The sequence below is a fragment of the Artibeus jamaicensis genome, unplaced genomic scaffold (assembly GCF_021234435.1).
Source record: "Artibeus jamaicensis isolate MK-2021 breed Jamaican fruit bat unplaced genomic scaffold, CSHL_Jam_final contig_484, whole genome shotgun sequence".
Taxonomy (NCBI): Eukaryota; Metazoa; Chordata; class Mammalia; order Chiroptera; family Phyllostomidae; genus Artibeus; species Artibeus jamaicensis.
Window position 1 is genome coordinate 11,630,440 of NW_026521859.1, and position 16,003 is coordinate 11,646,442.

General features: G+C 51.3%; 2 protein-coding genes across 7 annotated transcripts; one reads left to right on the top strand and one right to left on the bottom strand.

The window, feature by feature from the left end:
• The first annotated feature begins 324 nt into the window (after nt 1-324).
• YJU2 (YJU2 splicing factor homolog) lies at nt 325-5,272 on the top strand. The gene is made up of 2 exons (XM_053668313.1): nt 325-2,471; nt 3,819-5,272. Exon 1 carries the CDS (start codon nt 422-424, stop codon nt 1,388-1,390), a length of 969 nt encoding a protein of 322 aa, XP_053524288.1. The 5' UTR covers nt 325-421; the 3' UTR covers nt 1,391-2,471; nt 3,819-5,272.
• Nucleotides 5,273-6,408: 1,136 nt separating this feature from the next.
• Nucleotides 6,409-14,199, bottom strand: CNPY3 (canopy FGF signaling regulator 3). Of its 6 annotated transcripts, none has more exons than XM_053668311.1 (6): nt 13,863-14,198; nt 10,049-10,172; nt 9,525-9,582; nt 7,812-7,934; nt 7,461-7,578; nt 6,409-7,178 (listed from the first exon to the last, which is right to left on the bottom strand). In XM_053668311.1, exons 1-6 carry the CDS (start codon nt 14,017-14,019, stop codon nt 6,901-6,903), a joined length of 858 nt encoding a protein of 285 aa, XP_053524286.1. In that variant the 5' UTR covers nt 14,020-14,198; the 3' UTR covers nt 6,409-6,900. The 6 variants fall into 6 exon arrangements, 5 of the variants coding, with proteins under 5 accessions (XP_053524286.1, XP_053524284.1, XP_053524285.1 ...); XM_053668309.1 differs by having other exon boundaries at nt 6,409-7,124; nt 9,330-9,582; nt 13,863-14,196; XM_053668310.1 differs by lacking the exon at nt 9,525-9,582 and adding an exon at nt 9,330-9,426 and having other exon boundaries at nt 13,863-14,195.
• Between the last annotated feature and the right edge of the window lie 1,804 nt (nt 14,200-16,003).

The window sequence follows — 16,003 nt, forward strand, 5'->3', positions numbered from 1 at the left end:
CCCGTGGGAACTGCCCTCAGTCTCCATGTAAGTACCGGGACTTTGGAACGTGTGGGTCTCCGGAGACGAGTAGACAGGCTAAGAGCACTATTTGCGGACTAAAAGAACAACAGGAAGTATCGCGACCAGCAGCCGCTTCGTATCACGACAGAATTTTAACTAGTGCATCGTCTCGTAACTTCCCCAATCCAGACGGCCCCGGAACCTTTGTTGTGCTACCAACGTTGCAACTCGGGCGGAAAGACAGACGGATTCGAATCCAGCGCGGCGGAGACGGAGCTAATAAAAAGGGAAACTTGGATCCTGTGGCCAATAACAGAGGCAGAAAAAGTGACGTAAACGGAAGTGTGCGGGAGGGTCGCGGCAGTTCGGTAAATAGGGATTCTAAGCGGTTCTGTGCTAGAGAAAACAGAAGGCGAAGATGTCGGAGCGAAAAGTTTTGAACAAATACTATCCCCCCGACTTTGACCCGTCAAAGATCCCCAAGCTCAAGCTCCCCAAAGACCGGCAGTACGTGGTGCGGTTGATGGCCCCCTTCAATATGAGGTGTAAGACGTGCGGAGAATACATCTATAAGGGTAAGAAGTTCAACGCGCGCAAAGAGACAGTACAGAACGAGGTCTACCTGGGCCTGCCCATCTTCCGTTTCTATATCAAGTGCACGCGCTGCCTAGCAGAGATAACCTTCAAGACAGACCCGGAAAATACAGACTACACCATGGAGCACGGAGCCACGCGGAACTTCCAGGCTGAGAAGCTCCTGGAGGAGGAGGAGAAGAGAGTGCAGAAGGAACGGGAGGATGAGGAGCTGAACAACCCCATGAAGGTGCTGGAGAACCGAACCAAGGACTCCAAGCTGGAGATGGAGGTACTGGAGAACCTACAGGAGCTCAAGGACCTGAACCAGCGGCAGGCCCACGTGGACTTTGAGGCCATGCTGCGACAGCATCGCCTGTCTGAGGAGGAGCGCCAGAAGCAGGAGCAGGAGGAGGATGAGAGGGAGACGGCGGCCTTGGTGGAAGAAGCTAGGAAACGAAGACTGCTGGAGGACTCCGATTCCGAGGAGGATGCTGCTGCACCTGCCCCACCCCCACCGACCCTCCGGCCCAAACCCACCGCTATCCTGGATGAGGCCCCAAAGGCAAAGAGGAAGGTGGAGAGCTGGGAGCGGAGTGTGGGCACCCTTGGTAGCAGACCCCAGCTCTCAGGCCTTGTCATGGTGAAGAAAACAGATCTGAATTGCAGCACGCCACGGGACCAGCCGGCATCCACCCTGGGCACTGTGAAGAACGGGAAGGCGGCAGTCCCTGCACTCAGGACACCCGGCACCTCCTCCCTGAGCCAGCTAGGTGCGTATTCGGATAGTGAGGACAGCAGCAGCAGCAACTGAGGCCTTTACCAGGCCAAGGATCATATGTCCAACTCCAACTGGTGGTTGGGGCAGGAGGCACCAATCAGAGCACAACCAGACAAAATGAATGTCTTCTGAGGTTGGCAGGACCAGCCAGGGCTTCAGCTGAGGGACTGGGTTTCACTCCTGTCCCCTCAACCACCAGTAGAAAGCAGCTCATGCTTCCCATCCACCTGGCACTAAGTCAAGAATTGCGACATCCCTGGAGGGATGCATCCTTTCTTGGACAGTCCTTGAGATGTCAGCCATGGTTTTGGGCATGTCGGTGAGCCCACCCCACTGTTGGCTCCATCCCTTCTACCACAAAATCGTCTGGAACCAATAAAAGGGACCCCCACCCCCCAACACACAAAACCACTTTAGCTTGGGAATATTGTTGCCACTGGACGTAATTCAAGTCAATTCCTACATGAGGACACATTAAAATCCTAGAACTGTGAAATATACATAGTAACTACAAATGGAAGACATCCTGGCTGTTTTCAATTTACAACAGGTAGAAATTTATTTTTCAAATGATGGATTTTGAACTCTAGTCCAAGCTACTGGAAAGAAGTATTTTCTGCTGACTGCCTTCCCAACTTGAACGTTGGGATGCTGTGGGAAGGGTGGGAAGCCATCACTCCCATAGACTCTGCTAGCAGATTTATTATGATGGATCCTTTTTTGGACTGTTTAATATACCAAATAAGACTCGGTTTGTTTAATAAAGTTTCGTTAAGTGACTGTAAAATTGGTCCCTGTATCTTTGGGTTGTGACACTAATTAATAGTGTCTACATTTCTATCAGCTGTGTGCATCTATGAGAATTCCACCAATATATATGAGAGGACTTCTTTTTGACCTTTCCACGCTTCGTTAAAAGCAGTTTTAAGGTGTGCTAACCTCCAGTAATATCTTTTTGGTATATGCCAACCTGCTCTCTGAGCTATTTTTCCACATAAAAGTGACCCACTTCTTAACCCCTGGTAACAGGCTAAACATTGCTTATGAAACGGGTGACTTACTACATGCCATCATGTAGAGCTGACTCGGAGAGTAAAATACCAAGATCACTTTGGTAAGTAATTCCTAACAAAATAATATTTTTGGAATGTTTTGTTATGTTTTTTGTACAGAGCACCTTTTGTACTCAAGGGGTGGTGGTGGTTAGTGGTAAGTGTTACCCCTGAAACTGGTGACAGGGTCAGCCTGCTTCTCTCCCCTCCCACTGTGCAGCGACAGCCCCTATACACCATCAAAATCATTTTGTGGAATTTTAAGTTCTGTTGGTCTACACAATTTTAGTTGATGGAGGGTGCAATTTTACAGAAAGAGTGAAGAAAATTGGATCCCTCTTAAATTGTGAAGAGAGGAAAGCCAGCCTTTGAGGGCAGCTTAAGGATCAAGCTGGCTGTAAGTTATATGCAGATATAAAATTCGAGAAGAAAGAGACTTGAAGGTTAACTCACTGAATTCCCAATATTAAATTCTGAAGACATAGACTAGCAGACAGCAACTGGTCTGCTTTCTAGAAGAGAGCTGTGTAAGAAGGGGGCAGTGTTCAAACCAGCTGTAGCTGCAGGGTACTATGGCATGTGGCTGTGTCCCAGGTCACAAGCCATTCCACCTAGGCTCAACCTGATTGGGCCACTTACTAAATGTGTGACCTTGGGCAAGTTGTTTAACCTTTCTATGCTTCATTCATTCATTCAAAAGATATTAATTAAGCAGTTACTCTGTGCTTGGCACTATATTAGGTGTTGGGGATACAACAGGGAACAAAATAGACAAAACGCTTGTTCTTTTTGTGGGGTGTGATGTTCCTGGGGTGATGGCAATGTTTCATGGCCTGGATGCCGGTGACCTGGGTGGTGTCTGTAAAAATTCATTGAGCTGTATATACTTATGCGCACTTTTCTGTAAATGTACTTCAGTATTTTTAAAAAGTCTATGGCCATATAGCAATCATAGCTATATTAAATGAGTAAAGCATGTAGAGCTGTGTGCTTGCCACATAACACTCAAAGAAAATGGCTTCTATTATTAATTCAGTGTAACTCCTTAATGAAACAAACTAGGCCATTGGGGGATGTTCTAGAGATCCAGCTAGCTCTGCCGCTAGGATTAGTTCACAGAGCCCTTCCGTAAACCAGTTAGGCATGGATCATGCCTCCATCATGAAAAATGTGCTTTCTTCTTTCAAGATCAAAATATAAGAGGAGTTTTGTTAGCACTTTAAGCTAAGTGTTGCAGAGCCGCTGTGAACATTTGGGTAGGCTGTGCGCTGCACAAGGGCTCCATCTTTAAGGGGCTGCCATTCATATCCCAGGCCTCATGGGTTTGTATGTTACATTTTTCTGGCAGAAATTCTGGCGATCAAGTGTCTAATTTTAACAAAATTTGTATGAAAACATCTTTCTGACAGAAGTCAAAGGTGTGAAGAGCTCCGCTTTCTAACTTGCAAAAAGATGCTGAATATAAATACCACCCAGGACTTGAAAGCAGAGGGGAGTCTGCCTTCTAGGAGCTGCCCTTTCAAATGGATGCAGAGGCCCAGCCCCTGAAACTCGCCTATTTGGGCCTATGGTTCTTTTAATCACTGAGTTGGAACAAACTGGCCTTGTGCTTTGTCTGTCAGCCTCCGTGACTGTGGATGGTGGGAGTCTTCCACAGAGACAGGTCCTCTCTGGGGTTCCGACAAGTCGTGTTTATGAGGATGAGACCCTGACACTGTGACTTTGGTGAAGCCTGCTCCTTCCGAGCACAATACCTCAAGTTCCTGCTAGTGAAGTGGGTTGTAGCTGGCCTCATCTCAGTAACCATGAGAGATCTTTGCGAAGTGTGCCAGCTCCTAAGTCTCCAACCCAGCAAATCTGAGGTGGGCCCAGACATCCGTATGTTAACAAGCTTCCCAGGGGACTCTCTCGTCCTGTTCTAATAGGGTTTCTAAGAAGGGGGCTGAAATCAGGCTAACTTGAGCTCAGGCAGTCCCTTTACCTTATGGAGGGAAGGGGTGTGGGAAAGTGGGAGGCAATATTCCAATTCAAAATGGCTTGCATGTGTCAGGGGGAAGAGAAAAAGAAAAACCTGGCAAGCTGGAGCCTGCCTCCTGCCTTTTAGTCTGGGCTGGGGAATAAGCAGCCTGCTGGAGTGCTGGTGAGTGTGCAACATGCCCGCCCTTGAGAGGGCTGGGAGGAGGGAGAGGGTGCTTGTCACGGGGCAGCCGCAGGTCAAAGAGCGAAGCAGTCACATCGCTGTCTGCCCTCTGGTCTGGGCCGGGCCTGGGACTGGCCCACTGGGCCAACACCCCAGTAGGGGGATAGGTCTTTGTCTCATCCTATTCTAAGGATCAATAAAACTTTGGGAACAGACATAAGCCAGGCACTGAAGTGTTGTGGGCTCGGGTTAGTGACAGAACGGGAGGAACCAGAGACTGGTCATCAAAGCCTAGACAGCTCAGGGGTTTGCAAATGGTTCTCCAGCCTTGAGGTCCGGATCCCCCAGCCCTTTTATCAGGGCCATGAGTCCTGCAGATGGAGCAGTGAGGGGCTAGACCAAAACAGTATCGTCCTTCAAGGACCTGTTCTAATCAGGTGGGCGAGGCAGGAACGCTTGGATCTCCACAACCTACTGATCAGAGTGTACTTAATTTGTCACGCTGTTTGTGTCTGACCCCCCGGCACTTATGTACGATCCCTGCAGAGTGAGAAAGCTCGAAAATGACACCCACCCGGTGCTCACCATCCAGTCTGTTAGCGTGTATGACAGTTAACATGGAGGCCTGCCTGGCTACTTTTTAAACATATTGTTAAGTAATGTCGAAACCAATGTCTTCTTTTTGAAAGTTGGAGAAAAATAAAGCACCTGCTCTCAGCCTCACTGGTCAGTATGTTCCAGTCTCCGGTCTTGGCTACCCCAAGACCCCACTGTCTACCCCACTTGGGAAAGGGGACGGACTGAGCCCAGGTTACGAGGGGACTCCTTACCCCAGAGCTGAAGAATCGGGGCACTTCAGCAGTGCATCCGCTCCTGCCCACTGGGCCCAGCCAGTTAGTGTGAGGAAGCCTCAGTGTGGGTGCTGGCGGGAGACCCCGTGGGGGCGCTGCGCTGGTGGGACCTTCCACTGTGCCCTCTCTCTAAGAAGCAAGGGCTGCTTCCCATTTTCCTTTTAAAAGAGGCTTGTCGGTGGAGGTGGGTTGTGGCCAAGAAACCAAACCAAACCAGTTCCATGTGAATCACGCCTCCCATGCCAGACGCCGGAGGACAGTGCCCTGGCAGCTGTGGGGTAATGGAAGTGCGATGGCTGGACTTGCAGCCTGAACACCAGAGCCTGTGCACTTAGCAACAGCAGGACTATGGGCAGGTCACTTGACTTGAACCTCAGTTTTTTTTTCTAGAATACAAGGTTAACAGCACCCAGTCCACAAGCACACTGTAGGGGGAACGCACAGCACTTTGAATATGCAGTTGTCCTCACCACTGCTACTGCCCGCCCTGACCCCTACCCTCAGGGCAGGTGCCTGAGTCCCCCCACCTCCCCAGAGGCCAGCCTTCCTGTCCCCTGCGGCTCCCAGGAACATGACGCAACCAGCTGCTGTTAGAGGACTGGGGTGTTCTCCCCTTCGGGCTCCAGGAACAGCCAGGGCAGAGTAATCAATTAGGAAACAAGGTTCAAGACCAACAGGCAGGGCCAAATGGAGGTGGGACTGAGGGGCAGGAGCTGGTGGAGTCACCAGTAAACTACACAACGAATGAAAAGGCCTTGGGAAGAGGGGAGAGGCAGGAGGAGGGAAGTGAGGGCAGCCAGGCGCCCAGGGCACCAGTGAGGCCCATCCTGGTCTGGAGAGCTCAGGGAGACCAAGGGCAGCCAAGGGGAGGGGCTGGAGCACTGTGCTGGGCCTCACCCCATGCCCATCCTTCACCCCTCAAGGGCCTGGGCCCTCCTCATCCTCAGCCCTCAAGCTGGAAGGTGAGGGGCGGGGAAGAGCAACAAGGGGCTGAAGGTGACTCAGAAATCAGAACCAAAAAGGCCAAAAGGTTTTTACTCTGTGAGCCCTGGGGAGGACCGGGCAGAGCACAGGTGTCCACAGGAGGGTGAGCAGAGAGGAGGAGCTGGGGCCTGTAGTCTTGCTTTCCTGCGCAGGTAGGAGCGAGGGGAAATGAGGCCAGGTGTGTCCTCCTCCCACTTGCCAGAGGGCTCCAGTCCCGGGGCCCAGCGACACCTGGCCCTCCTGAGTTCACACTGGAGTCCCTGGCAGTCCTGAAATCGCATGGTCTGCCCGAAGCCTTGACGAGACAGAAATGCTTGCTGGAGGGAAAAGGCTGGTGCAGACTGACCGCAGCCGATCCGAGGTGCTCCCAGGATAGTGTCTTTCTCCGACAGGAAGAGGACGCATGAGGCGGGGAGGACCCAAGGCCAGGAGGTCTGTCTTTGCCTGCCGGAGCCATGCCCCAGATTCTTCAACTTCCGTGCCGGGGGTCTGGGTTCAGGGGGTGCTGGGTGAGGCTCAAAGCTCATCAGGGGGACTGTGTGTGAGGGGAGATGCCTTCTGGACGCCCTCATCCTCCTCGGGGCTGGGGTCTCCCTCGAGGCCACCCAGCTCCTTCCTCTGTTTGCTGCTGCTGCTGCTGCCACTGGATGCTTTGGCCCTGTTGCTCTTCTTCTTGGGCTTCTTCCCTCCTAGAGTGGCTGTGTCCCCCTTCTTGCCAGACCACTTCTCTGCTAGGCAGCCTGGGTGAGGAGAGACGGCCTCAACAGACTGGTTCCCTGGGCGAGGAGCACTGCCTGCGGAGTCGTGACTGGAACTGGTGCCTGGCATCACTACCTCCACCTCGCTGTGGCCCCCGGGCCCCCTGAGGGCACCTGAGTTCTCTGTGTGTTATTCTGCACCTGGTGTTGGCGCCTCTGACCCTGCCCTGTCACATCAAGCTCCCTGAGAGCAGAGATCCTACAACAAACTCTATTTCTTATTTCTTTCCCATCCTCTGCCTACCCGCCCCACCCGAGGGAAAGCAAACCATGAAATGGAGGCCAACCCGCCCTGCCTCCCCCCTCCCTCAGACTCACTGGTGTCCTTGCCCTTCAACACGTGGTTGGCACAGAGGAACTGAGTCAGGTCCTCCTCCTGGTGGTTTCGGTACCAGTCCTCGATCACCTCCTCAAACTCTTCCACCAGCACGTCGCACTGTCAATCACAATACCGCAAATTGGCAAAGCCCCAGCACCGACTCTCGTCCAGAGGAGCTCGGCTGAGCCACACGACCCACCACAAGGCAGGCCGATGGCTGTGACTCTCCCGAGGAAACTGCAGCCAGACAGGTGAAAGGACCGAAGTCCCCCAACTCTTGGTGGCCTTCCTCAGCAGTGGAACCATCACCCACCCCTGAGGACCCCCCACCGAGGGCCGAGGGCCTATACCTGCTTCTTGAGGTCAGCCACTTCTGCAGAGGTCTCGTTCCACAGCTCGTAGGGGATGTCCATCACCACCTTGACCCCTTTGTGTACCAGGTTGTGCAGTGTCTCAAAAGTCTCTGACATGCCCTGGAGGAGGCGACCACACATGAGAGGCAGAGTCGCTCCTCCACCCCCTGCCCGCCTCTCCAGGTGGCAGCAGAAGCCCAAGGACCTGGCTCTGAGGAGGCGAGACCTCCCAGGCTTCTCACATCTGACCTCTCCTTCCTCCCCTGTCTTTTAGGCCTACCTCCCCTAACCCTACACACACACCCTGTCCTGCCTCCCTGCCCCTCATTCTTTCTGAAAGACCTGCTGTGGCCCTCGGGCCCTTTGAACATGTACTCCTTTTCCAGGAAATGAGTTTGTCTCGGCTCTTCTTCACTGCGGCTGGGCACGCTCCCCGCCCGGGTTCTCCGGGGGGCTTGTGTCTTCCCTTGGTGGGAAGAGGGCACAGGCAAGGCAGGAAAGGCTCTGTTCTATAAAACACGTTTCTGCCAGCTACCCAGGTTGCTCCCAGGACACAACACACTGTCTATCTTTCCAGAGATGATGTGTGCAAATACACCCTCCTCTCCTCTACCCCCACATTTACACAAGCAGGAATAGATCATTATTATGCACCTTGCCTTTTTAAAGTTTAATAATACACCTTGGAGCTCATTTTAGTTCAGTTTGTGAAGAGCTACCCCATTCCCAGTTTTTCAGGTGTGGAACAGTCCCTCAAACGGCCACACCAATTTATTTACCACTCTCCCTACAGGTGGATGGTCAGGTTGCTCCTCATTTTTTTGTTATGGAAAATAATTTTTAAGTTTTTTCCATTAAAGCAAACATTATTACCAACTAGGGTACAAAATGCGTACAAATTTTAAAGATAACACCTAAGACTTCTCTCGCTTGACCCTATCCCTCTGGGGTCCCCAGCGGTTTCTGACTCATCCCCTTTGCAAGGAGGGGACCTCGGCGGAGAAATGTGCCAGGCACGGAAGATGTCAAGATGAAGAAATGTGCGCTGCCTCTGCAAAGCTCCTTGTCCAGGGAGAGGAGCATTTATCCACACGTTAAACACCTTAAATGGCCCAGAGGCACCCTGATGGATGGTGAGGCAGGTGCCCTGCAGGCCAGAGGAGGGACAGTGGTCACCGCCCCGCTAGGAGTCTTCTGAGTCTCTAACCCCTGCATCCCGACGTCTCCTGCGCACGTGCTTTTGGTCCTCCTGGGGGCTGCGCCTGGGAGCATTTCTGCCTGTTTGAGACCGAAGCAGGACCCTGATGGGGTCCAGGCCATCACGAATGTGCCTATTGCCATGGAAAAGTCAGGCCACCCAGCAGAGGAGGGGTGCAAACAGCAATCCTCGAAGAATGGGAAGAAGCCAAGGAGGGAAGCTCCTTTGGCAGGATCTTCAAATCACACCCACGCCAACAGCCACGCTCAGCCACATGCAGGCTGAGCCCAGCAGGAGGAAGGACAAGCCAGTCCCACCTTGGCAAACCGGTTGCTGCCAGTCCGCTCCTTGTGTAGGCTGTAGTCCAGGAGCCGTTTGCAAATGGTCTCAGTGACTTCGATTAACCGCAAGTCCCTGCCGAGACAGCAGCGCAAGGGCCTGAGTCCCCTCCCAGCCCCGTGGGTCAGTGTCCGTCCCTCCAGCCCTGCTACCCCAACACCTGCGAATCTCACCAATGGGAAGTCAGAGCTGGAAGGAAGATAGGTCATCTGGTCTGGGTGCTCTGAAATGCTGGAACACAGACCAGAGAGACAAAATTTTAACAGCTCTACTGGAAGGAATTTTTTTTTAAAGCTCAATGAGTCAGTAGATTTTTTAATAAAGTAAAATGTATAAAAGTTTGATGTTAAAATATTGCATTTGAAAGGATGATCATAGCTGATGGAAGTTTTTTGTCTTTAATATACTTAGCAAAAGTAAAATTTGGTAATCATATGTTACCAATATTTTAAAGATTGCACTGGTCTATGAAATCTAAGAGTTTGGGAATCACTGACATGGTCCAATAGTCCTTCTTTTACTGACGGGGAATCTGAAGCCCCGAGAGGTTAAGGGATTTAGGAAGGCCACCCAGGTAGCTCGGTGAGAGCTGCCTCCCTTTGGTGGGTTTGCCTGGCTAGAAGGGAGAAAGGAACTCCAAGCTGCTGAACCCTCGAGGAACAAAGCAGGCCAGGCCAGTGGGTCCCCGTTCACTTACGACTTGGTGTATTTGACGCCAGAGGCCTTTCGGTCCAGGATGCCATAGCCTGTGTCAATGACCTCCTTGGTCTTGCCAGTTTCCTCAAAGGCGGACTTCAGCTCCACAGCGACATACTTACACACTGGGGGAGGGAGACACAGCACAGCCTACTGAGTACACGTGTCTGTTGGCAGCCAGCTCCCAGCAAAACAGACTCAAGCGCGTGCCTCTTCCAGAATGGGCTGAGTCAGTGCTCCAGGCAGAGAAGAGGTTAGCACCAGACCACCAGTTCACTGGGTGAAACCTGGCCTCAAGATCCATGGCCCCATGTCCACTCTCGGCCCATATCCCGCACCAACTTCAATTCTGCCAGCTCCATTCCGCTCCTCTGCTCCCTGCAATCATTTTCCCCTTACAGTTTTCAAACATACAGAAAAGCTGAAAGAGTACAACAAATATATACCTTCCATTCATATTCAACAATGGTTAATGATGCACCAAGGGCTCGCTCCAATATGTAACATAAAACAATGTAACAATGTAGCAACAGTGTACAGGGTGGGCCAAGTAGATTTACAGTCATTACAACCAATAACAGGAGTAGCTGTTTTGTGCACTCACGACTGTAAACCTACTTTTGTCCACACCTGGATACATTGCTTCTGCTAAACCATTTGGAACGTTGCAGACATCACCATCTTTCACCCCTAAATATGTCATGTGCACCTTCTGAGAATAAGACCTTCCACCTACCCATGAAACAATTTTGATACTTGGAAATTAACTAATTCCAAGATCATCTAGTACTTAGCCCATATTCAAATTGCCCCAGTTGTCCCCCAAATGTCTTTTACGACTGTTTCATCACTGGGTTTCATATGCTGTGACAACCCCAGCTCACTATTCCTGCGAAGTTAATTTGTTCAATCCCCTCCACAGGCCTTGTTTCTACTATTTCTGTACATTTATTTCCTCATTTCCTCTTACTCTTCCACAAATAATTATTACGCAACTCCCATGTGTCAGGTACTGCCTGGGAACACAGAAATAAAAACGGGTTCCTCCTTTTCAGATGCTCAGTCTAATGGAGCAGAAAGAAGCATACACAAATAATTTTCATACCACGGAGGTGTGAGGTGCCTCGGGCCCTAGGAAAGGGCTTATTGCTCTCTGGGGCCTCCGGGGCTTTTCCGCCAGCCCTCCCAACCTCACCATGAAAGCCTCTCCACCCAGGAAGCCTTTCTGAATTAATCCCGCTTGCTCTTAATTTCATTCTGGGAGTGTGCAAAACCCATGTTCTCACTGAGGGCCTCTGGTCATTTCACACGCCTCTCCAATTAGACTACAAGAGTGCCCCAAGTGAGCGTCTCGGCCTGGACTTTCTCTGTATTCCTCCAGTCCAGGACTCTGTATGTGTTAGACACATGGTGAATGTTGCCGAGAGAGACTGTGTTTGTGGCTGAGCAGCTTCTGATGCATCTGAATAGAATATGGTCTGCAGACTAAATGCCATCGGCGTTGTTATAACACTAATGGCAGAGTTACGTAGAAAACCAATTTACCACCAAAATGAATACACCCCCTGGAGGCTTGCTTGATGAAATTTTGTAACACATACATTACCACAGGGCTTGGAGAACTTGGGACACACAAACATTCCAAAATATAAGCTGGTGATCTCAGAGTCTGCAATGAATTGAGGGCGTCTCAGCTCCCTGGCTCTCCATCCAGAACCATCTGGGCTCCCTCCCCTCTTCTGTCCTGTCTGTACCAGGCCATCATTTTCCTGGCTCCTCTGCCCCTTTCTCCCACACCTCAACATGCAGTGTTCTAGGCTCAGGAGGTTGGAACCCATCAACTCATCTCTCTCATACTCTAGCCACGATCTTGCTCCTCAATTCTTCCAAACCTTAACTCTTCAAGACCCCCTCTGGGAATCCCACCCAGAATCACTTAAAGGAGACTCATGACACAGACCCCAGACCCCCATGGACATCTACCTACTCGTTTTCTGGGCAGGTTCTCCTTCCTGTGTGCCAGGGCCTGTTCCAGTCAGGCAACTGAGCCAGAGGCAGGCTTTGTGGGCCAGATACAGTCGGCATTTCATAACAAAGGTGGAACGATGATCAAGAAAAGTAAACACACTATTAAGAGAAGCCTAAGGGTTGGAATATGCCAAGCCTTCCTGTGACTACAAATCCCTTTTAAAGTAACCTTTATCAGTTACCTCCAAAATAAGACTGGACAAGAATAATCTCAAAGATTCTTGCCAGTTCTATCCTCTATGAGTCTGCGAATACCTCTAAGAAAAAGAAATGTGAGCTTCTTAGGCTATGAGAATAATAAGAGAAACAGCAGGGGCTCTTTGGTATCAGAATAAAACAGAAAACAGAGAAGAGGAAGCGAAAGCTCCGAAGGATGTCAGTGAGGACTAGAGGAAGAGTGAAAAAATAAGCACAACCCTCTGCCTGCCTGTTCAAGGGGCAGAGGGAGAAGGTGCGGCTGGACTGTGCACTGGGGGCCCGCCAGTGAAGCCAGCCCAGCCCTGAGGCATCTCCTCTTTAATCTCATCAACGGGAGGACTGTGTGTCCCAAACCAATCCACCCCCACTTCCCAGTGCTCAGGGAACATCTGTTCTGCTGTTGGCTTTGAACTTGGATGGAACAATTTTATAGCTAACTTTCTGGATGGCCTGGGCTCAGGGGGGGTGAGAAGGAAGGAGTGACTATAAAGGCCTGAGGAGGGATGGAGGGGAGGGATGGAGGAGGGGTGGAGGGGAGGGCTACCTGCAAAAGGCAGCCGACTTGGCCAGACAGCTCAGTTGCTTAGGGCAGCATCCTGATATGCCATGGTTGCAGGTTTGACCCCCAGTCAGGGCACATGCAAGAAGCCACCAGTGAATGTATAAATAAGCGAAACAACAAATTGATGTTTCTGTCTCCCTTCCCCCTCTCTCTCTAAAAAAAAAAAAAAGAAAAAAAAGAATAAACAAGAAAGGGTGGGCCCTTTATAGTCCTGGGTCACTGCTTTGTGTGCTAGCACCTCTCTCGCTCAGTCCTACCCTCTGACATCGGGATGCTCTTTTTCCATATCCCTAAAATCTCCCTCCCTCATCACGCTCTCTCAGGCTCTACTTTTCTCCTAAAGTTACTCCTTAGGCTTCAGACCCTCCTCCTTTCTTCACACACATCCGCAGTCCCCCGTTTATTTACATGTATTTAAAAAAAATACCCGAGAGAAGGTTCCTGTTTTCAAGGAGCTCAAAGCTAGTGAGGGAGACGGACACCTACACAAATTAGGTTCCAGTGAGCGCACAAAGAGGAGAGTCTCAGGTTCTCCTTCCCCTCAGACTAGTCATATGAATCTTTTCAGTTCCTCAAACTTGGTCTACTTGTCGTTTCCTGAGTGGGACCCTCCCTTTTTACTTTTCACCCGGCTAACTCCTAATTACTCTTGTGCTTCCTGTACGAAGCTTTTCCTGACTTCTCTCTACACCCAGGCTTTCTCATCTCTGGGAGCGCATGGACATTTGCTCCTCACTCGGCCCCCAAAGCCCTGTACACCTCCATCTATCACGGCACCCTGGATGATAACTGGGTTTTGTTTAGTTTTGCTTTGTTTTTTTAACCGATTTGTGAGCTCCAGGTGCACCGAGACCTGACCTCTCTCGCTCGGCCCTGTATTCCCAGCGTCCCGCACAGAGCCAGGCACACAGTAGGTTAAATGAATGGAGAGACCCGCTCGAGAGCCAGCGGCACCTTTCACCACCAAGGTGTTTTCCGTAAGCCCTGCCCCTCCAGCAAGACACTCCCGTGGGCCCCGCCCCTTCACCTTCGCATTTGCTGGGCAGCCGAACCCAGTCGGTCTCCTCGGCTTGGGCCTGGCTCGGGCCCAGCTCCGGGGTGGACAGTTGCAGCAGCAGCAGGAGAAGCAGAAGCAGAAGCCAGCGGGTCCCAGGCTGGGGCGCGGGCTCAGGCAATAGCTCCATGGCCCGGCCGAACCCGACCCGGAGGGCTGCGCTTCCCACGGCTGCGCGTGCTGCTTGGCTTCTGAGAGCCGCTTCCAGCACTGCACACGTGCCTCGGCTTAACCCGGGCACCGGGGAGCCCCCGACCCGCTCTCTCCTCCAGCCGCCGCGGCCCGCCTCCGGAGCCGAGAAGGCCGAGGGACTGCGCAGCCAATGGGCTTTCTGGGTTTCGTCCTCCAGCAAATGGAAGGATGATCTTTTTTCGGTTTGGACCAATAAAAGAGCCGATGGTGTCCTCAATGACCAATGGCAACATCTTTCCCCACACCCCGGACGGAGGCTCTGGGAGGAGCTAGGGGACTGACACTCGGAAAGGAAGCTGCCCGCTGGGCCTGAACCGACGCGGTGGGGCGTGCTGGTCCTAGAAGACTTGAGGAAAGTCCTCATCACTGCCTTCTCCGCCTGCTTTCACGTCACTTCCCTGCTGGGGCCATAATGCAACGAGAGCTCTTACTGAGCACCCGTTTTTAAATTTTACTATTTTTACTATTATTGTTTTTATTGCCAGCCAGTCAGGCAGGCTCTGTGAGTGAGACTAGGATGACTCAGTCTCCAGCCTTTAAATAGCGCCTTTAAAATATTTGTTTTCCTTTAGAGATTTTATTTATTTATCTTTAGAGGGGAAGGGAAGGAGAGAGGGCAAGAAATATCAATGTATGGTTGCCTTTCACGCATACCCTGCCGGGAACTGGCCTGCAACCCAGGCATGTACTCTGACTGAGAACCGAACCCTGAGCATTTGGTTCGCAGGCCCGCGCTCAATCCACTGAGCTACACCAGCCAGCAAATTTAAATAGCTTTCTTAGGGCCCAAGGACCCTAGGTTTGTCCCAGTGAGAACTCAGAACACATCCCTTCCTACCTGAGCCTCAGTTTCTAGCTATATGAAGACCAAGCGATCCTTCTAGAGGCTATTCAAGGCCTATTTGGAAGTTCAGATAGTTAATGGACTTAAAGCTTATCGAGGAGATTGTAAAAAGCTAATGCATTAACTTTCTTTGTAGTGTGTAACCTTAGTCCTTTAATGCCCTATTATTTATTTCTTTGGATTCTGAGTTCCCAGAAATCAAGGACTTCATGTATTAATACCTAGATCTAGGAGCACCCCTGGAAAACAACATTAAGCCAGTTTCAGTGGGGATTTACAGTCTGGAGCAGGGCAGGATTGGGGGCATTGGGACAAAACGGAGAGGAGTATTGAAGCTAAGGGAAACCCTGCTTCCAGAATGAGAAGACATTTACTGAGGCAAGAAGCTCAGCATCTGGCCCGAGAGCTGGGAAGGGGTGATGACCGGAAAAGTCTAGGCTGTGACTAGACTTGCCCCTCCCTGACTCAGCCTGTGCCCTTCGCAGTCCGAGTGTCGGAGAAGGAGCAGGCCCTGTGGGCATGATGGACTGACTCGTCCCTAGAGGTTGTGGGACACTCCCCGGCCCCCAAATAATCCAAAAAGAGGTGGGGAATCTTCCCACAGGCTGGTGAGAGGTGGGCAGTGGAGGAGACTGAGGGTTTTCATGCAGCAGCAGCTCAGAGGGCACAGAAGCTCAAGGAAGCTGCAGGTGTCACTGACACCATATGGGGGGGCAATGTTAGAGCATAGTTCTCCGCCTACACCTTGGGGGAAGACCAAGGTAGCACCATTTATCCAGTAGGTATCCTGTGCTGCCCAGGGAACCTTTAGATTCACACGAAAGCACCCAGAGACTCTCGGGCTGATTACTGAGAGGAGTCTCTGGGAGAGGCTGGATTTCCTGGCAGTGTTGGGGCACGCAGGTCCCACTCCGCCCTGGGAGCCTCACAGTCTATCAGTGCAAAGGCCCTCTGTAGGAAACAAAACAAAACAAAAACCTCCGTAGTGCCTGGCTCAGAGTTGGTGCTCAGTGAATGTTTGTGAAATGAATAATGACCCTTAATTGATTCATAATGTGTAAGTTTGAAATTACCATCG

Bases quoted from the DNA above. Each gene is read 5' to 3' on its own strand.
- YJU2 (XM_053668313.1), top strand. From the start codon at position 422: ATGTCGGAGCGAAAAGTTTTGAACAAATACTATCCCCCCGACTTTGAC.
- CNPY3 (XM_053668309.1), bottom strand. From the start codon at position 14,019: ATGGAGCTATTGCCTGAGCCCGCGCCCCAGCCTGGGACCCGCTGGCTT. The intron at 10,173-13,862 runs GTGAAGGGGCGG...TCCCTCCCCCAG, and splicing joins GCTGCCCAGCAAATGCGAAG to TGTGTAAGTATGTCGCTGTG. The intron at 9,583-10,048 runs GTAAGTGAACGG...TCTGTGTTCCAG, and splicing joins GGCGTCAAATACACCAAGTC to CATTTCAGAGCACCCAGACC.